The 19,861-nt window shown below is 42.7% G+C and overlaps 2 protein-coding genes across 3 annotated transcripts; both read left to right on the plus strand.

Moving 5' to 3' along the window:
• The first annotated feature begins 292 nt into the window (after positions 1–292).
• dynlt2b (dynein light chain Tctex-type 2B) lies at positions 293–3,024 on the plus strand. Its single transcript, XM_063201759.1, has 5 exons — positions 293–515; positions 1,227–1,360; positions 1,543–1,612; positions 2,006–2,069; positions 2,510–3,024. Exons 1-5 carry the CDS (start codon positions 457–459, stop codon positions 2,555–2,557), a joined length of 375 nt encoding a protein of 124 aa, XP_063057829.1. The 5' UTR covers positions 293–456; the 3' UTR covers positions 2,558–3,024.
• Positions 3,025–3,956: 932 nt separating this feature from the next.
• On the plus strand, positions 3,957–15,404 carry syap1 (synapse associated protein 1). 2 transcript variants are annotated; one of them, XM_063201758.1, is made up of 10 exons: positions 3,957–4,018; positions 4,148–4,359; positions 4,730–4,848; positions 4,973–5,039; positions 5,145–5,218; positions 5,457–5,596; positions 6,938–7,089; positions 10,162–10,220; positions 10,788–10,932; positions 13,767–15,404. In XM_063201758.1, exons 2-10 carry the CDS (start codon positions 4,155–4,157, stop codon positions 13,892–13,894), a joined length of 1,089 nt encoding a protein of 362 aa, XP_063057828.1. In that variant the 5' UTR covers positions 3,957–4,018; positions 4,148–4,154; the 3' UTR covers positions 13,895–15,404. The 2 variants fall into 2 exon arrangements, with proteins under 2 accessions (XP_063057828.1, XP_063057827.1); XM_063201757.1 differs by lacking the exon at positions 3,957–4,018 and having other exon boundaries at positions 4,025–4,359.
• Positions 15,405–19,861: the final 4,457 nt, after the last annotated feature.

Genomic DNA, 19,861 nt, shown 5'->3' on the forward strand with positions numbered 1-19,861 from the left:
TAGAGAGTGTTTTTTAAACAGTGATGTGACCTTTTTGTTGCTAAGGTTTTGTAAAAAAAAATATATATATATATATATATTTTGGATTTTATAATCAATCACCTGCCCATGAAATACAGAAAATCTATAACAATCAAACATTATTATAGAGCCCCTGTCAAGATCCTCGAGATGTTGTTTACTGGTAGACGCAGTAAACAAGTTGCTGACGTCAATGAAATGCCATACCAGTAGGTGGCAGTAGTAGATAACAGCGAAGTTGAGCTAGTTGTGTTAGGTGAAATTCTATGACAGAAGAAAATGGGTTGCCATGGTATCAAGGAAACGTTGTCGCCCTGAGGATTTGACGAAAGCTAGCTTACATTTTTCGAAATCGAGAGCAAATGGTTTGTGGAAGGTCTGATATTTGCACATGGTTACTGCCGTCAACCCCTCAGATGTAATAACTCATCAGTAATGGAAGGAGCCGAAACAGGAGTTAACAGTTATCTCATCAGGCCAAATTACCAGCACAAGTAAGACGTGTCTTCTAAGCTAACGTTAGCTTGATCAAGCCTGAAATGACAACCAACCATGTTAATGAAACAGTCAACTAAATTGGCATTGGTTTGCCTGAAAGCAAGGCCTGGCTGTTAACAGAGATTGTATTAGGGAAGAGAACTTTGCTGTTAAGGTGATGATGACACACTGGGCAACTTTCAGCGCAACGTTTCTGAGTTCGTAGGGTGCCATAAACAACTTTTTTCAACCATTTCATCAGAAAATGAATACCCAATGCTGATGTAACAATGCAACATTGCTCAAAAAGTTGCCGTGTGTACCTGTACCTTTAGTAAACACTTCGTTTGGATAGTTAAAATGCCGTCTCATTCAAAGCGAGGTTATCACATGTGTGAACCTAGCAGAAAGTAGTAAGCTTAGAAGTGTTCTTACCAAGGAGGTCTACATAAGGTTCTTACCTACTGTCACTGTTTCTTACTAATGTAGCAGCTAATTGCAACACTTGTATACACCACCTTACACCCCAATCATTCCCCTGTACCTAATTGGGTAAATTCACTGTGGGCCAGGCCTACTTCTTCTTCAACTTTATACACTGGAAACTAGCTTACTGTGGGTGGTGAAGTTGTATTGTGTTGTTGTTTCAAACTTGCCATTTAGAAACAGTTAACAGTTAACTTACAAAACTGCCTTAAAGTCATAAACTGTCTCTGCCTGCTATGTAGGTTCAAAGCTGCAGTTGCGAAGGAGTGCATTCGTGAAGTCCTGAGGAATCATCTTATGGGTGTTCAGTACGACCCAGAAAATGTCCCAACATTATCCAAACTGTTAGCAGACACGATTAAAGACAAGCTTAAAGGTGAGTGGTGGCAATCTCCACTACAATAAAATGAATGATTGTTATCGCAATGCACTGAATAGTTTAAAGCTGAGTGGTGGCAATCTCCACAACAATAAAATGAATGATTGTTATCGTAATGCACTGACTAACTAACAAACTAATGTAGCTTCATCATCTGCTTTCAAATGTGCCCCATCTAGGAGTTGGCTTTGAACGTTACAAGTTGGTAGTGCAAGTGGCCCTTGGCGAACAGCGAGGAGAGGGGGTCAAGTGAGTGCCACCACAACCCTATTGTAATGTGATGTGCATGCTATACTATTCCAATGAGTTTGGCAAGATGTGGTCAGTAGGTCAAAATGTGCAAGACTTATTGGGCAGATCTACTTGTTTTTAGGTGTCTTAAATGGGACATTACTGAAGCAGGAAAAAACACAACTTCACAACAAGGTTTAAATTGTTTTGTTTGTTTACTTGCCAAACAAGTTTGGGTATTTAAAAAAAAAAAAAAAACAGCTAGATTAGCAGAATAAAACAATTGGCTACTGTGCATAGACCAAGGAAGGTAGAGGCGAAATTAAAGGTGGTGTGTTTTTCTTATTGTTTAATTTACCAACCATTTAATCATTAAATCATTTTCATTACGTTTTTTCCCCCTCTTTCCAGAATGGCTGCGCGTTGTTTCTGGGATGCGGACACGGACAGCTATGCCCAGGACATATTCATGAATGTGAGCGTTGACTGCTTTACATTACACTCCGAAGTTGAAGTGTTGGATATGTGAGACTGTGGCCCTGCTGTTGAAGTTGTTTATATGACTGTCTGTGACCCAGCTGTAAGAATACACTGTAAAATCACATAATGATATATTGTAGACCTCTAAGGACTGTGAGCCTTCTTTTCATTCTCGAGATCGGCCCTGTTCATGGCCACGGGCATGCCTCAAACGGCGAGGGCACTGATTGGTATGCCGGAGAACTGGGTTCAATTCCAGCCCGAGGTTGTTTCCCTGTCCTTCCCTGTCTCTCTCCCCCATAGCTTTCCTGTCTCTGTTCAAACTGCTCTGTCTAAGAAAGACAAGAAAAGCCCCCCAAAAATCAAAATCAAAAAGACATGCAGTGCTGGAGATGTGTGTACAACCATGTTGACTTGCTGTGTGTTCACCCTCAGGAGAGCCTGTTCTGTGTGGCTGCTGTCTTCGGAAGCTACTACTACTGAAGCACTGGAACAGGATGGTACATCAGGGGAGTCACCACCAGAGGGTCAGCCAGAGAGGAAGCCCTGTGAACGGGGCAGATGAGGAGGAAGTTGAGGGTGGTGGAGGCTGGAGGCTCTATTCCTCGTCACAGAGTCGGAGTATGAGAAACTTGGAGGGAGGCATGCACGTGAACAGAAGGGTCAGATGGGACACCTGACACAGTGAAAAGAGATGGTGAAACAGAGTTGGCCCTTGTCTTGCATCGTTACTGGTATGCTTGCATTCTAGTGTATGAATACATGTGTGTTTGAGAAAGAGATGCTGGAAAAGTTACATGTAATTAACATGAATTGACACAAGTTGGATGTATTGCTATTATAAGGTAATTTAATAATTTTATCATATTCTTGGTATATTCTTAAACATACATGTAACGTTGTACATGTAACGTTTGTAATGTTGAATAAAAAGCAGAAAATGCCCTATATCTTTTTGTATATGAGCCCCCTACTTACACAGGATGGCAATGACATCAAAAATGAATGGCAGGAAATAATGTGTTTAAGTGTGTCAATTGATGATAATAATAAAAAAAATTGAATAAAAAAAAAAATGATAAAGTGTTTTCCAACAGGTCTGTTCGGTAGTGTTCTTCAAAATGGCCACTGGAGTGCAGCAAACACAAGCTTACAACATAGCTGTAGGCCAGATGCTCTTCTGCTACAGTGCAGTCAAAGATCCAGCTTGTTTCATAATTCCTTGGTAGCTGCTTGGATAAAGCTTTGTGTCAGGCTCAGTTGTGTGTTGTACACATTCTATTTACTCTCAATGGTTGTACATCTATCAAAGCTCACGGTGTGTGGAGAAACACCAGTGTGATAGACACTCGGGCAAGCACTGATCACTTCTCAGGCCCTGGTAGAGAATTTATTCTCTAATTATTCTTTGCTGTATTTTGGCGTTCTGGTCTATACATATTTTTCTGAGCTTGAAAATACAATGCAATGTGTATTGTGTACACCTACAGTACATGGAAACATGTGTCAGGGAAAAGGAAGCTTTGTGCATTGAGATAGAATGTGTGCGTGTCAGATAAGAAAGAGTGTGTGTGAGAGAGTGTGCAAGAACACACACACACATACCGGTACACGTAGGCTGCATTAATAGCCAGTGCCACAAGGTCAAGACATTAGGGCCCCCACCACAATACGGAAGGGCCTTGGCCCCTGGGCAAATGCCCTTCTCACATCGGGTATGCAAAAATAAAAACAAGGAGTAGTTTCACATTCTGTAAAACCCAAAACTTTCCTTGGCTAGGCCTTACCAGCAGTTTTGCCTTTGCCACAGACAAAAAAGGTGGATCTAACAGACATGGGCCTGGCATGGCTTTCTCCGGCGGTTAATTCAAGTCATTTCCATGACAACTGCAGGAGGACGGCAAGCAAAAGGACCCAAACAACGAAATAACTATCAACGCGGAAGTGAGATCTTCTGATGACGTTCAATGTTTGGCTGCCTCAAAGCTGATCATGGCGTAACGCGATGTGTGTTTGCTGTATGTTTTGATGGACATAATCACATTTTCCTTTGTTTAAAAAAAACTCCCAAAGCCTCAAGATGTTCAAAGGTTGGGGTACTTGGCTAGGCCTTGATGGCCCGAAATCAACAAACGAAGAAGTTGATCAGTCCACCGATGTTGTCGAAAAAGAGGAGGAAACTTCACCTGATGTGCAGGACTCAGAAGATATGAAGCAAAAATTAATTACAGATCAGAATGAAGAAAACGGCGACCAACAGATGCAACTAACAAAGGGATTTAGTGGTAAGACCGCACGTTTATTGTAGCCTACATGATCGAAAAGTACTGACATGAAGTTCTTTCAGGACATTTTCATGTTTCAACAGAAACTGGCTAGCTAGCCATAGCAGAGCCATCCTTACGCCACATATCCGTGTAAGAAACTCGATTGCTCTGCTAATGCAAGGCAATGTGTCCTATCTTAGTAGTCATGCCAAACGCTAATTAAACTACAGTTGTCAATTAGCCCATGAGGGTTTTTAAGCTGTATATTAGCTTCTCGCCATTTGACGCTTCTGCAACAACAGCTAACGTAGCAATGGCTAGCTTAAGTTGCCAAGGTTCGCTTATCTTGAGCCTGTTGATTTGTTTGTTTACCCATGTGTTGTTTTAGGTTATATTCTCAACTTCGCCAGCAGTGCTACTAAGAAGATCACCGAATCTGTAAGCGAGACAGCACAGACGATCAAGAAAAGTGTGGAGGAAGGGAAAATTGATGGCATCATCGATAAGGTAATTTCATGTTTCCAAACTGTCATACGTGTTAAAAGGCCAGATATTGCTTGATTTCTGAAGTGCAAGTGTCAATTCTCTCCGAATGAAATGTATTAAATATGTAAGCGTGTTTGCTTCACAGACCATTCTGGGAGATTTTCAGAAGGAGCAACAGAAGTTTGTCCAAGAGAAGAATGCAAGAAGAACTGGTTAGATCTACTTTCTGCATGCTTGCTTATTCAATTACCTATACACCGTAAAACAATGGCACCTTCATTTCTGTCAAATGGAACATTGTTTTCTTTTAATCTCAGACGTCGCTGTGCCGCCATGGGTTGGATACAACGAGGAAGAGACCATCCAGCAGCAAATCTTGGCCTTATCAGCGGTATGTATCTCGATGACAAGACTGTCATTGTGCTTTTGAGAAAACATTGCATACATGTGTACGTTCAGAGTGCATTTGTGATTGGGGGGGAGATCATGCACACGACTACAAAGCATGTTTTAACCTATATGCTGACTATTTGGGCTAGAATGCTTTCTGACTACAAACTGTATTTGAACAAAAGTTATGTTTTTGTACATTGTATTTGGTATGTAAACTCTGTCTTGGATCTTTGCAGGACAAAAGGAACTTTCTACGTGATCCACCTGCCGGCGTTCAGTTTCATTTCGACTTCGATCAGATGTTCCCGATTGCCCTGGTGATGTTGCAGGAGGATGAGCTGCTCAATCGCATGCGCTTTGACCTGGTGCCCAAACAGTGAGTGCTTCCCTTTTGTAGGGACTCACTAGTTTCACGCCCGGTCGGCCCGGACGTTTTACGTCAAATTGGTTCGTCGCCGTGACAGCCGACACTAACCTTAACCCTAACCCTTTGTTTGATTATCAAATGACGTAAGACATAAGTACAACCCCCGACCGACCGCCCGGGCGTGAAACTATTGAGTCAGTACTTTCATAACAAAAGTAACTAACTTGAACTTGCCACCCGTAAACTTCCAGTCAATTCACATTTCCCCACACATTTTGTCTGGGTTGGGTCTTCTGGGACAAGATTAGGCTACTCGTGTTATCAGAAAACATCATAGGCCTACGAGCAGATTACCTATCATGACCAAACCTAAGTGATTGTATAAAAATCAGGTGCACTTTTGAAACTTAAACAGCGTTCACGGCTCCCACCAGTATTCAATTCTCAACTGGCCAGTTCCAGCCTCACTATACAAAAATAAATAAATATTAAAACAGGGGTATGGTAAGACCAGGCTAACGAGTAACTCCATTTACCAAAACTTTCCTGTTTGTTGGTTGACCTAACCAGCGCATGACTGACATGGTCTGGGGCCCCTAGGCTACAAGGTTGCCCCCTAGGTTGCTGTGGTGCCCCCGGAAGGCAAATTTTGTGAGAAATTTACATTGATAGTGCCATAATTACAAGCTAGGAGTTAAGGGATAACTTATCTAACTAAGTGTGCTCAACACGACAGATGGATTTTTCAATTTTGCTTCTTGTCACAATTCGGTCATTTCTAACTTTTGGCCAGTTAGGGGCCCCTGGCAGGCGGGGGCCTCTAGGCTGCAGCCATATCTAGCCTGTGTGTTAATCCGACCCTGGACCTAACCCTTCTATGTCTTACTTGTTCTGTGTCCCTGCACACATTTGTGGCTTGTCGTATGTCCTGTTTTGTAGGTCTTGTGTCCTACTTTCTGGGTAATTTTGGATGAAAGTGAATACTAAGTCCAATGTAATCTAGTGTTGTTGTTACTGCTGCTGCTAGAAAGGAGTTAAGCAAATACATTGTTTACTATGCTGGAGAGACAAACACGTTGACTTTCTACCATGGTTACCATTCCTCTGTAGTCCCAGTGTAATAGATAAGTACAAGATCACAAAGATTCTGTGTCCTCGGTGTTTTGAAGTTGGTGGTAGCGCTGTCAACATTTTTTTTTTTAAATGTCAAGGCAAGTATGTGACAATCAAGGCTTAAAGCAGTGCTTACCTGTGACCTTTTAAGTCAAGCGTTGAGATCTGCACTGTTGTGCTGTTTCTTGCTTTAATTTGAGTACTGTTTTGTTGATTTTGTTTTTTTTCCCCCTAAAGTGTGAAGGAGGATGTGTTCTGGAGGAATTACTTCTACCGCGTGTCGCTGATCAAGCAGTCTGCACAGCTCACTGCCCTGGCAGCTCAGCAGCAGGCTGCAGAGAAGCGAGAAGAGGAGAAGAGTGAGACCAGCTCCACAGGAGACATCCCAGGTACTGCAATACAGGGCTCCAAAGCAATTCTGGGGTGCATTTCTCTAAAGTGTAGTTGTTAGCCAGTTAGCAACTTAGGTAGTTGTCAATGGGAAATGGCATCACACACAACAAAGTAGCTAACGTAGTTAGCAACTATGGTTTCGAGAAATGCACTCCAGGGGTGCATTTCTCACAAGTCCAGTTGTTAGCAGTTAGCAACTTGGGTTGTTACCATTGGGAAATTGCCTTGCAAACAACAAAGTAGCTAACGTAGTTAGCAACTATGGTTTCGAGAAATGTACCCCAGAGTAGTTTTAGCTCTTCTGCACTCGGCGAAGTGACCTCTCAATTTTGCTGCTCTTGTCTTTTCATCTATATGGCTTTGCCATTCCATACTCAAACACTTACTTCAATACTTTCATCCTTGTCCAGGAAGTTGAACAATGATTCAATGATTTTATAATTCGTCAGTCACATGCATTAATTTGACATAATAAAACATGACATGCAGTGAGGTTTGAGGGTATAAAGAGGGAGAGAAGGAGGGGAACAGAAAAGAAGAATACAATGAAGTTTTCTTTTTATGCATGCAGGGTTTCCGCTACATTCATTTCACCGTGGCGGGACGCCACTCCTTCGCTGTGGCCCGCCACACCTCGGAAAAATTCGGAGTCCTGTCAGGGTTCTAGGAAGCGCAAACTTGCGTTAGGCTATGGCCCGTTATGGCCGTAACGCTATGATTTTGGGACCGCTTTCAGAGTATCGGCGTCCTGTCTGTATTTATTTGTACAAGAAAGCCAGATCAATGCCAGCACAGGCCCTTCTGCCAAACTTAACACTTTTTCATGGATTTTGACGGTTTTTAGTCATCTCTGTGAGCTCTGCATTAGATTTCAGACTAACTTTTGGCCAGTTAGGGGCCCCTGGCAGGTGGGGGCCTCCTGGCTGCAGCCATGGCATTAGTTATGTCCAAAAGTAATTTTGTGTTTGCTAAAAGCCATCACCGTAAAACTAGTTCTCAATTAAAAGCAAATAACTATTTGATTTCCTCCATTTACCTAAGACCTGATGCAATGTAGGCTAAAACAGGAGGAATTTTCAACCAAAGAAAGGAAATATGCCGCTTTCTAGTCATTGTGCTACTGCGTAAAGTTCTGTGATCTGCCATCATGTTACATGCGCTAAAACATCATCCAAGCCTGACCGAGAGAACTATTAACTATGCGTGCCCACTTCGGATAGTTGTTCCAAATGTCGAAGTTGTTATAAGTCTAAGCTCTCTGCATGGCTAAGCAGTGATACTCTGTCTTGATATTATAAAATAAAAGGGGAGAACCGCAACAAACGATAGTCTACATTGTGTTCAAAGTAGGCCTAGGCTATTATTAGAAAGAAACGGTGTGTTGCCTCAACGTTTAGGATATGTTAAATTAGCCTAGGGCCACATAATACACATATGGGTCTTGATATGATAAAATATTTTCCATATGCTTCATCATCTTGGTAAATAACCATTCAGTAGGCTAAAACGTGTTCACTCGTCCCGACTGTCCTGCGAGTGATTGTCCTTAAAGCGCTTCTGCAGTGCATACACGTGTTATCCAAAAAAATCCTACTATTATTCCCCCTTGTGTCCGTGCACAAAGCAAAACGCTACTGTGTGTCTCTCAAAATCTGTTGTTTATTTAACATAAAACAACGCATAAAAGAACGGTATCCTTGCACGTCCTTCCAGCGGTCTAGTATTGTTTTTGACTGTCAGCGTCCCTCTCACGGTTATCCAACATGCGTTTTAAATTAACCCTTGAAGCGCCGTAGCAACAGGGACTGTGCTACAGTAGCTATTGAATTGGGCTTTTGGGCTGAACATCTACCATTGAAAACACTGAAGTATGAGAAATATACTACATTTAAATGTAAAATAACTGGCTATGGTGTGATTTTGCTTATAGGCCTATATATATCCAAATAGCCTACCCATTCATATTTTAAATTCATATTCTTATTTTGTGCCTTTTTGTACCATTAAACATAATTTGTTGGCCTCCTTAAAACTGTTGTACTGCAATATAAAGAAACCTGCTGTTTCAGTGCAGTAGGCTAGCGTATGACTGCATTATTATTAGGCCTACTGCAGTGTGTTTTTTAGGTGTGAATGCAGTTATTTACAGGGAACTGTGATACGGTTACACTCCTGGGGAAAAAAATGTTTTGACAGAGGGGGTGGCACTGTCTTTGCATCTCTGGTTACATTATTAAGGAGAGAGTTTGGGTCCTAGGCAGCAGCCAGGTCAATTGTACTATTATAACACATAGTGTGATTTAAATGATTGGTTCCCAACTTGGGGGCTGGGCCCCCAGGGGTCTGCTTGGTTGGCGGGGTCCTGCCACCGCGCCTTCAAGAAAATCCTGGCATGCAACCGGATATTGGAAAGGAATGCCTTGATACATTGTAGATTCAGAAAGACGCTCTGCTCTTTCAAAGATGTTAAGTGCGGTTATGTACTGAATGGCCAAAAATATGTACTTTTAATCACCGTAATGTAGCTTGTTGGAATTCATGCAATGTCTAAAATGTAACAGAATTTACAGACATAGGCTTTATTGGTTTGTCACTGCCTATTTTTCAAACTGATGTCTGAAGTCGGCTGTAAGAGACCTGCAACAGTCACTGAAAGTGAATTCAGATATTTAGATTGCACAAAAATTCCAAGAGAATTGTATGTGAGTCGCATTGAACAGAATGGATTTTCAAACAGGCAGTGAACAAGTAAACAAATGAACAAACAAACTGACTCACGTTAGTACATTCTGTTACACTTGAAACATACAGTATGTGAAAACACCAGTGTTAACAATAATTTCAAGTGTGTGTACACTTTTCAAGACACCCTGTGGTTGTGGCTTGTCATGTGACAGGCGTCAAAATTGAATTTATCGATGCCTTTCACTCGTTACAAGTCGATGATGAACCATTGAAACGTTTTATTACATGTAGCTCACTTTGTTTGACTGTACAGTGCCATGGTAATACAGACCTCCAGAAATTGTTTTTACTGCTTTTATAACTGGGCTGTTTTATTTTTGCAGAGACCATCCGACCGAAGACCCCTCCCACTGCCATCAACGCTAAGCCAAAGGCAAATGAGGTACGGCAGGGCGGCAAACTGAACTCTGGCCTGCTGAAGTGCAAAGAAGCAAAATTATATTTCCATAAAAATACCTTGATGGCTTTCAGCTGCAACTTGAATACCAAATTGTGCTACTCCAACACTGTTCTCATATAGCACTAATATCATGTGTAATAGTTGTATGACAATTCATATTCTCATTGTTATAATATATGGCACATATGCTAATTGGGCTGTATAAAAGCAGTTTTCCCATTATACTTATGTTGCATAACCCATTGTATGATACATGTCTTCTCTTCGCATGATACATGAGACTCATCAGACCTAGCTTATGCAATTCATTATTTGTATGCACTGGTTACCGCAGCAACACCACTGGCCAATGTGCGCGTTCATCGCGCTGCCAGACACAAGTGTGTATTACTAAAAACGTAAGAAGCGAGTTATACACAGAAATTAAACGTCTTTGTGTTGGAACGTCTGAAGCATCTAATTTAGATTCTTTGTTTGGAATGCTGATTGTTTGTTGAAATGCTGTTTGTTTACACCCGATTTTTGATTCCTGACTTGTGTGCTCTGCAGGACGAAGAGGAGATCTCCACCAGCCCCGGCGTGTCTGAGTTTGTGAGCGACGCCTTTGACTCGTGCAGCATCGACCAGGAGGAAATGAGGAAGGAGATGGAGCACCTGGCGCTGGACAAGAAGGACGGTGCCTCCCCCCAAGACGGTAAGTTGCTACCCCGAATCACACTCTTGGTGCCTCCCCCCAAGACGGTAAGTTGCTACCCCGAATCACACTCTTGGTGCCTCCCCCCAAGACGGTAAGTTGCTACCCCGAATCACACTCTTGGTGCCTCCCCCCAAGACGGTAAGTTGCTACCCCGAATCACACTCTTGGTGCCTCCCCCCAAGACGGTAAGCTACTCCCCTGAATCACACTCTTGGTGCCTCCCCCCAAGACGGTAAGTTGCTACCCCGAATCACACTCTTGGTGCCTCCCCCCAAGACGGTAAGTTGCTACCCCGAATCACACTCTTGGTGCCTCCCCCCAAGACGGTAAGCTGTGCTACCCCGAATCACACTCTTGGTGCCTCCCCCCAAGACGGTAAGCTGCTACCTCGAATCACACCCTATGTCTCAATCCACGGTCTTGTGTCAGTGCACTGACGGTTAGTGCACAGTGCACACTATGCACTGTGCCCTCGTTGGAAGTGACGGCTGAGCATAGCATTAGCTCGCCAAAATATCGGTTGGCTACTGTTTACAATGCACAGCGTCTCCTGCTTGTATTTACATTTCCTTCACCCCAAAGGGCAACTATCACGCATACAACACTTGGCTTGGCATGAAAAGGTTGGTGTCTCAGCTTACTGAATTCACAGAATTCGCCTTTGGCCAAGCCCCGCCCTCATTAGTTACAGTTGCTAGGTCGGCCAGATTAACTTTCAATGCTGAAATATCAACGTGATTTATGCAGTGACTGCAAATCGCAGCAGTTATTCACGCCTAATAAATAAAAAAACCTCCATTCATAGTATTGTGAATGCAAGTATTTATTTCCTGAACTGTCATGCATCACAGCTGTTAAGCTGTTATGGGCTCTCATATTCTCACCTGGGTATCGATAGGCATTGTAACCAGCACCATGGTAAGCTAACTCGCATATCTTTGAGCCCTGACTCAAACTTGCTAGACGAAAACGAAATCACACAACGTGATGGCTGTAGTCATCTTCAAAGCTACCACATCAATGTGTAACAAACGTTTGGCGTTTATATCCTCAGTAGCCTATCAAAATCACGTCCATCAGCTGCTAGTCAAAACAATCCTGACGTGACCAATAGTTAACTTTGCTAGCGGTGTTTCTTCATCAATTAGGTCAGAAATCCAAAATCCTACTCTGAAACAGGTTTGTGGTTTGCTTACAATCTTACTGAAAAGTGACACGAATGAGATGGTGGCATGATTGTAGCACACAAAGTAGAGCCATGTTTTTGATCCGTGTGCTTTCTAGTCGAGTGTGAGGATGCCGAGACCCTTCAAGGCCGACTATCCAGCTGCCAGTAAGCATTAGACCGGTTTTAGGGAAAGGGGAAAGCGGTTACCTAGCGGGGAAACTTACACATTTGTTATGAATACCCCAGGCACAATTTCCAATCATATTTTTTAATTATAATATGACCGTATTATCTTGCTAAAAACGACTTGAAAACATACAATTTCTGCATTGAGTTCAACGGAGCGCTGTCAAACTGTCCGAGTTCTGTCCGACCTTCTCCCTTTGCTGCGCTGTGATTGGTCAAATAGCATTTTAGGGTGGGCCCTAGCCAAAGGTGAATTTGGAGACTGTTGGCCACACTTTTCTACTTAATCGAACGCCACGTTTCTTCCGTTTCACTGTCAACATGGCATCTGTTTAGTGCATGCAGTATCCATCGTTCAATCACTACGATTTCCCCCATTGTTAGGGGATCATCCGGGCGCTTTCAGTGCACTGACTCCCTATGCATTGAAACATAGTGCACAAGTGCGTGGATTGAGACACAGGGACACTCTTGGTGCCTCCCCCCAAGACGGTAAGCTGCTACCCCGAATCGCACTCTTGGTGCCTCCCCCCAAGACGGTAAGCTGCTACCCCGAATCGCACTCTTGCTGGTTCAAATCTCACCGTTACCAGTGGGGAGCAAGTGTACAGTCTCCCAACTCCCACACCCCATGGCTGCAGTGCCCTTGGACAAGGTATCTCCTCCGTATCACAACCTTGGTGCCTCCCCCCGAGACGGTACTCTGCTTCCCAGAAGCACACCTTTATGCCCGTGATCCACAGGTATGCGATGCAAACTTTGCATCATACTGTCTTAGGGCCTTGCTGTGTCCGAGGTGCAGTCTGGTAGTTTTTGCAAATTTATATCGCATCAAAACCACATTGTGAGGCGAGTGCCCACTAGTCAAGCAAGACCCAGTTGTCCAGTCACAATACAGAGCAGTGCCACATTATATCACCAAAACAGAAACAGAAACGCAGTATAAGACATGGAGAGTGTAAACAAATCTGTTTGCTCTACAAAATCTAATTCACTGTAACTTGGCAGGTCTGTCAATTTTGCCCGCCGTTCATTAGAATACATATAATGGAGAGAGCCCTTGCGTCTCCTGTACTGTGTAATAAGTTTACCCAGCACCTGTGTTTACTTTTAAATGGATGTGCACATATTTTAACTTGCCCTCTCTCTGGCACTCTCTCTCGCTCTCACTCTTACTCTCGCTCTGGTTCTTACTCTCTCTCTCTCTCTCTCTCGATCTTTCTCTCTCTCTCTCTCTCTCTCTCTCTCTCTCTCTCTCTCTCTCTCTCTCTCTCTCTCTCTCTCTCTCTCTCTCTCCCTCTTCCTCTCTCTCTCCCTCTTCCTCTCTCTCTCCCTGTATCTATTTCTATCTCTCTTTCTTCCTCTCTTTCTGTCTCTTTCTTCCCATCTCTCTCTCTCTCTCTCTCTCTCTCTCTCTCTCTCTCTCTCTCTCTCTCTCTCTCTCTCTCTCTCTCTCCCCTTCTTTCCCCCCTTCCAGAGGAGACAGCTGATTGGGAGAGAGAGCTACAGCAGGAGCTGCAGGAGTACGAGGTGGTAGCCGACACTGAGAATCGGGACGATAACTGGGACAAAGAGATTGAGGAGATGCTGCAGGCGGACGACTAGAGACAGCGGCCCTCTCTCTCATCCTCTCATCACACGAGAGGAGAGAGGGTGAGAAAGAAGGAGACAGTGGTAGAGAGAAAGAGAGACAGATCACCATCATGAAGGACCACATGGATCAGCAAGTTTCCAAAACTGCATAATAAAAAAAAAAATCTTCTGGAAGACCGGTTTCTCTGACATCACTCTCTCACTTCCCCCTGTTGGAAGCCTCTGGTTGAAGGTAACTCGGATGAATCAGTCATTAACCTCTTGCGAGCTAAACATTTGAAGGGAGGTCTGTAAAGACTGTTCTGTGTTATCATGGCAGAGCAGTTATGACATGAAATGAACGCCCCCACTCCCCACGCCCCCTCTGACGGTGTATGTGACATGTTTTCGAGATGGAGATTGTTGTCTTGCAGTGCCAAACTGCATTGTGTTAACTGACTATAGTGGGCAACTGTCAGAGGTTTTGAAATTCTTTTCGTTTTGTTTCATTCATCTCTCTGGGAAGAGTAAGAAAAAAATAACTTGTAGAGCATTTTTATATGATTATTATTATTGTTATTATTATTTCCAGGCCCTGTCTTATTCCTTCTTGTGCAATCTACAGGGATATCTATTCTTGAAACATTTATTGTTAGTGTAAAGTTAAGAACTCTTAACTCCAGTCTATTAGCCTTTTTTCACAATTATGTCAAACAAGTTCCTGTTTTGAGACAAAGCAGGGAAAAGGACTACCGATTTCCATAGAAAACAGTGGGGTGTTAGTCTCTGTCTATGGCATCGGATGCTTCTTGTCCTTTGGCCATTGCATTGAATGGAAGGTGTCTGACATTATGAAAAGGGCTAATTGGTAAACCTCCCGTGTTTTCGAGGTTTCCACGCCCATTCAGCGCAGCGCCACCGTTAACACTTAACTTGTCGGCCAACACGGATTTACATATTGGTGTGATGTAACATATTTTTCCTCAGGCAGTAATGTTGACGGGAACTGTCACCCTTGACGTACAATTTACATTACTTACTAAGCACACAAAAATGATGTTAACGGTTTTGTTTTCCCATCAACCATGGAACCTGTTGCTGTCCTTCAGACTGTCACACATACATTTTACATGATTTTATATCATTTGCTAATGGCATAGACGTATGTCATATTTAGGGAGCAGCACCTTCCAATCTGATCGGTGGAGTGTGATGTGTTTTTATTTTTGTGCTTTTATGCACTCATCCGTCTTTTAAAGGTTAATATGCACCATATTTTGCTTCACTGGGGGAAAGTTTGTAAATGGATTGTTTTTTGTAAACATTGAACTAGTAAACGACACCAAATGAGCTGAATTAGAGAGAATATTAGTACATTTCCCATTAATGACATGATTATACTATTGAGTCCATTATTAATCACTTTGACCTATGTGATGCACCCTCTTGTTTTGTTTTGTTTTTGTTTTCTAAGCCGAAGCTTGTCCTTCTTTACAGTGCTGTCGACATTTTCTGCTTATCAAAATAAAAACTTTGCCTTTCAGCATGATGTTTTTAATTTGGCCCATATCCGAGTGTTGTGGGTAGATAGTTAGCAGTGAAGATGGGTGCTGCTTAAACCTTGAGGAGGTGAATCCGAATCTGCTTTAGTGTAAATGCATGAAGGACTTTGTCTTCAGTCTTCCGTAGCGTTCTCAAAAAGATGCAAAAAATAATAAGTACAGCAACATATATAGTGCAAACAATGGTGACACAATAACCGTGACAAAAAGTAGTGCAAAAAGAAAGCAGTGCAAGATGCCTGAAAACGTGGTGGTGGGCCTATATGTGGTCAGTTGGTGGTGACCAACCTATCTACAGTTCAGGAGAGTGATGGCAGGCACAGTGGGAAAGAAGCTAGCTGTATGTATGTCTGGTATGTGAAATCATATGGTTGTTGTTACCCATGTGTCTCCAGAGCAGAGGCCTGTTAAACCAGCCTAACAGCAGCAGCAGCAGCAGCAGGTGTATCGTGCCTTAGGCTGTTGAACACTCTGTACATAACAATGAAACAGCCTGACATGTGATACAGTGAGAACACAGACAAACAACAAGATCAAGGATCAGGTTGAAAACTTATTTCCCATCAGTCCCATGTTTTTTTTCGTAGAGAATATCTTTGAAATTGTAAACAGGTGTGTGCGCGTCCGTGCACGCGTGAGTGTGTGTGTGTGCGTGCACGCATGAGTGTGTGTGCTGCTACAGTTAGGGCCATAAATATTTGGACATCTGCACAATTTTCATCTTTTTGGCGCTGTACACCATCTCAATGGATTTGAGAATAAATAAATGAGATGTACATTAACAGCAGACTTTCAGCTTTAATATGAGGGTGTTTGCGTCCAAATCGGGTGAACTGTGAGGGAATTATGACATTTTCTATCAGTGCCTCCCAATTTTTAAGGGACCAAAAGTAATTGGACAGTCTAGTATTTATACATCAAACGTTCAATTTTTAATTATTTGGTTGCAAATACTTTCCAGTCAGTTACAGCCTGTAATTTGCAATCCATAGACATCAATAGACACTGGGTTTTATCCCTGGTGATGCTATAGTGAGCTCTCTATTACAACAGTCTTCAGTTCCTGCTTATTCTTAGGGTATTTTCCCTTCGGTTTGGCCTCCAGCAAGTGAAATGCTTGCTCAATGGTACTCAGGTGAGGTGATTGACTGGGCCATTGCATAATATTCCACTTTTTTGGGGTAGAAATGGCTTAGTGGCTTTCCCATGAAGCTTTGGGTCATTGTCCATCTGCACTGTGAAGCATTGTCCAATGAGGTCAGAACCATTAGGTTTAATATGACATGATAATATAGCCTGAAAATCTTCAGAATTCATCCTGTGGCTTTTGTCGGTAGTTATCATCATCAATAAATACAAGGGGAAAATCGTATTGACAGATATGCATGCCCATACCATGACACTGCCACCACCATGATTCACTGATTGGGTGGTATGCTTTGAATCATGAGCAGTTCCTTTCCTTCTCTATACTCTTTTCTTCCCATTACTCTTGTACACAATTATTTTGTCTCCCCTGTCCAAAGGATGTAGCTCAAGACCTATAAAGTCTTTTTTAGACGTTGTTTGGCAAAGCCGAATCTGGTATTGCTATTTCTGATGCAATCAATTATTTACATCTTTTAGTGAACCCTCTGTATTTCCTATGGTGAAGTGTTCCTGAATGTTCTTGATCTTTTTCTTGATTGTTGCCTTGGACATGTATCCACCGTCCTCTTGGACACTGTTCTACATCTGGCCAACTGCTGGGAGATGGGTTTTTGTTCACCACATACAGAATAATGTCATTCACAGCATTTGCTTTCCATGTCTGCCAGGTAATTTGGTGTTGCTCTGAAATTTCTTTTTTCCAATATTCTGAACTCTTGAATTGATCACATTCAATGTTTCCCCATCTCTCAAATGGGTTTCTTTTGATTTTTTTCAACCTTATGATGGCTTGCATCACTGATAGTGACAGGTGGACTTTGGATCTCATGGAGATTCCGTAAAAATATATGGAAATGCAAATGAAACACTTTAAATTAACTCTAGGACCTTTTGTTGACATCTTGGTGATGGTGTAGTAAGGGAATAACACACATCTGACTGGAGAATATCTGAGCAGCCTACTGTCCAATTACTTTTGATCCCTTGAAAAGTGGGCACCACACACAAAAAACGTTGCTATTTCTTTCCTGTTAATGCGATTTGGATTTTAACACCCTCACATTAACGCTAAGAGTCTACAGTTAATGCACATCTTGTTTGTTTTATTTCAAATTCATTGTGGTGGGGTATAGGGTGGAAAAGGATGAGAATTGTGTTGCTGTCCAAATATTTCTGGCCCTAACTGTATCTTGTTTGTTAGGTTCTGCACGCAACATCCTGTATTTTCCACGTCCAATATTCATATTGACAAAGAAGAAGCATGTGATTAGAGGCTAGCATAGACATTACCCACAGTGGGTTGTACATTTTCAGATTCAAAACTCAAGTAATGGTTTTGTTCTCTGAAATTCAGGCACCTTGAGACTAACCTCTGTCACCTTCACTTTGTTATAGTGTAAAAGTAGAGAGAGACATCAATAAAATATAAATCATTCAATTTGTTTACATACTGTGTTATGTACCGTGCATAGGTATCACTATTTCATGTTAACTTCTGTTGATTACAATTGTCCCTGTTATGTTAATTAGGTACAGTGTAACAAAGCAGGCTTATGTAATAACATGGATCGTTATTTAGGCTACTTGCATAGGGTTGGGGGGTTGGGTTTGGTACGCTGTGTAAGTGCATAATATTACATGTTTATGTAGTTACTCAAAAGGAGACATCGTAAAATGGAGTGTCTCCAGAAGCTCTTCAAAAGTGCTTAGAAAGGATTAGACAAAAAGATCAGGGGGGCATGGAAATACAACTCCTTTAAAAAAATGTTTTTTTAAAAACCTCCTGGGGTGGAATCCTCAGCCTGTCTGTCAGACGTGCTGCATTCCGATACAGCTATACGGTAAGGGGGATAGTGACCAGTGAGAGAGACCAGTTAAACTCTCCTTCCTCCTCCCCACCCGCCAGTGCTTAGAGACAGGCCCGCCGACATTGGGGGGGGGGGGACATTTTGTCCCGGACCCAGGAAGATAGGGGGCCGAGAATTGGGTCCCCATTACATTATATGTATTGGGTAGGGGGCCCTTTCAGATGATTTTCTCCTGGGCCCGGCAAAAGCTGTCAGCGGCCCTGCTTAGAGAGGTAATATTTGAGCAAGCTCGTCTAAAGGAAATCAATGGCGGCAGAGATTTCCATTACCCTCCCGCTGGAGCTGGGAGCGGCCCTGGCGCTGGAGAGTGATGGCTTATGGAGAAGGCCCCCACAGTGCGCAATGATAATTGGACAAAGATGGATAGATCGGAGCGGCGCTTTCTCTTCCCCAAGAAAGACTCATCCCTCCCTCCCTCCCGCTGCACTGCCCTCACTGCAGCCACGGGCTAGAAGGTTGTGTGCAGATAAGACAGCTTGGAGGAAGGTGTCTGGTTCGTTGAAGATACTTGAATGCTTGAATGTGTAGCTGCACAGTCCCCAGGTTATTCTCTCTCTCTCTCTCTCTCTCTCTCTCTCTCTCTCTCTCTCTCTCTCTCTCTCTTTCAGGTGTTTCATAACTCAGTGCACTCTTAGAGTTACCGTACATGGATGAGAGACGTGTTTCTTCCAAATCTTTTGTAATAGATTGTAAAACTAATATTTTCTGCCTTTCCTGAAAAACGGCCTCCAGTTTGTTAATTGCAAAAGCCCTAAAAGCACCAAAAACAAGAAATGTGTAGTCTGGGCTAGCCCCATAGGTTAAAGTTGTGGTGCTAAGCCCATCTCAATGCCTCACTACACAGATTCAAAACTACATCAAGTGTTATGTAATTAGAGGACAGAGCCAGGCCAGATTCATGGCCTAGTTACGATTAGCCCCTATGGTGCAAGGCTAGACCAACCCGCCAGGCAAACAAAATATTCTGCTGGTAGAGTTTGGTCTTGTTTACTACCTGTAGGTTATTAACGAAGGGCACTTTAGCCATGACTTCTGTTTTGAAGCCACCTTTCCACTCAATAAGCCACAGCTGCGTCTGAAATTAGTGCAATTTTAAATGCTATTGATGCCCAAATGAGAGTAGTACATGTATATTCCCTTTTTGTACGAAGAGAAAATGGGTATAAAGAGAACTGAGGTTCATCTGAAGATGAAAGTCACTTTGAGACGAAAGGGACTGAGAGAATGAAAGAATGAAAGCCTGCAGATCAAACTCTTATTGAGACTGAGGTGCAGTTGAAATAGTAGCCTAGCTAGACTAAAATGTGGCGTGGTACAGAATCAGGGATAGAATTCGATCTCCCTTAAGATGGAGGCTTTTCTATCATTTGGGGGTTGGAGAGCTGAGCTCGAGCCTCATGAATGATGCTGGGCTAATTTAC

This window comes from Engraulis encrasicolus, chromosome 6, assembly GCF_034702125.1.
Source record: "Engraulis encrasicolus isolate BLACKSEA-1 chromosome 6, IST_EnEncr_1.0, whole genome shotgun sequence".
Classification (NCBI taxonomy): domain Eukaryota; kingdom Metazoa; phylum Chordata; class Actinopteri; order Clupeiformes; family Engraulidae; genus Engraulis; species Engraulis encrasicolus.

Excerpts from the sequence above, each read along its gene's own strand:
- dynlt2b (XM_063201759.1), top strand. The coding sequence starts at position 457 with ATGGAAGGAGCCGAAACAGGAGTTAACAGTTATCTCATCAGGCCAAAT. Across the intron at positions 516-1,226 it reads AGGCCAAATTACCAGCACAA|GTTCAAAGCTGCAGTTGCGA; the intron begins GTAAGACGTGTC and ends CCTGCTATGTAG. Across the intron at positions 2,070-2,509 it reads CCCAGGACATATTCATGAAT|GAGAGCCTGTTCTGTGTGGC; the intron begins GTGAGCGTTGAC and ends GTTCACCCTCAG.
- syap1 (XM_063201758.1), top strand. The coding sequence starts at position 4,155 with ATGTTCAAAGGTTGGGGTACTTGGCTAGGCCTTGATGGCCCGAAATCA. Across the intron at positions 4,849-4,972 it reads TTGATGGCATCATCGATAAG|ACCATTCTGGGAGATTTTCA; the intron begins GTAATTTCATGT and ends TTTGCTTCACAG. Across the intron at positions 5,040-5,144 it reads GAAGAATGCAAGAAGAACTG|ACGTCGCTGTGCCGCCATGG; the intron begins GTTAGATCTACT and ends TTTTAATCTCAG.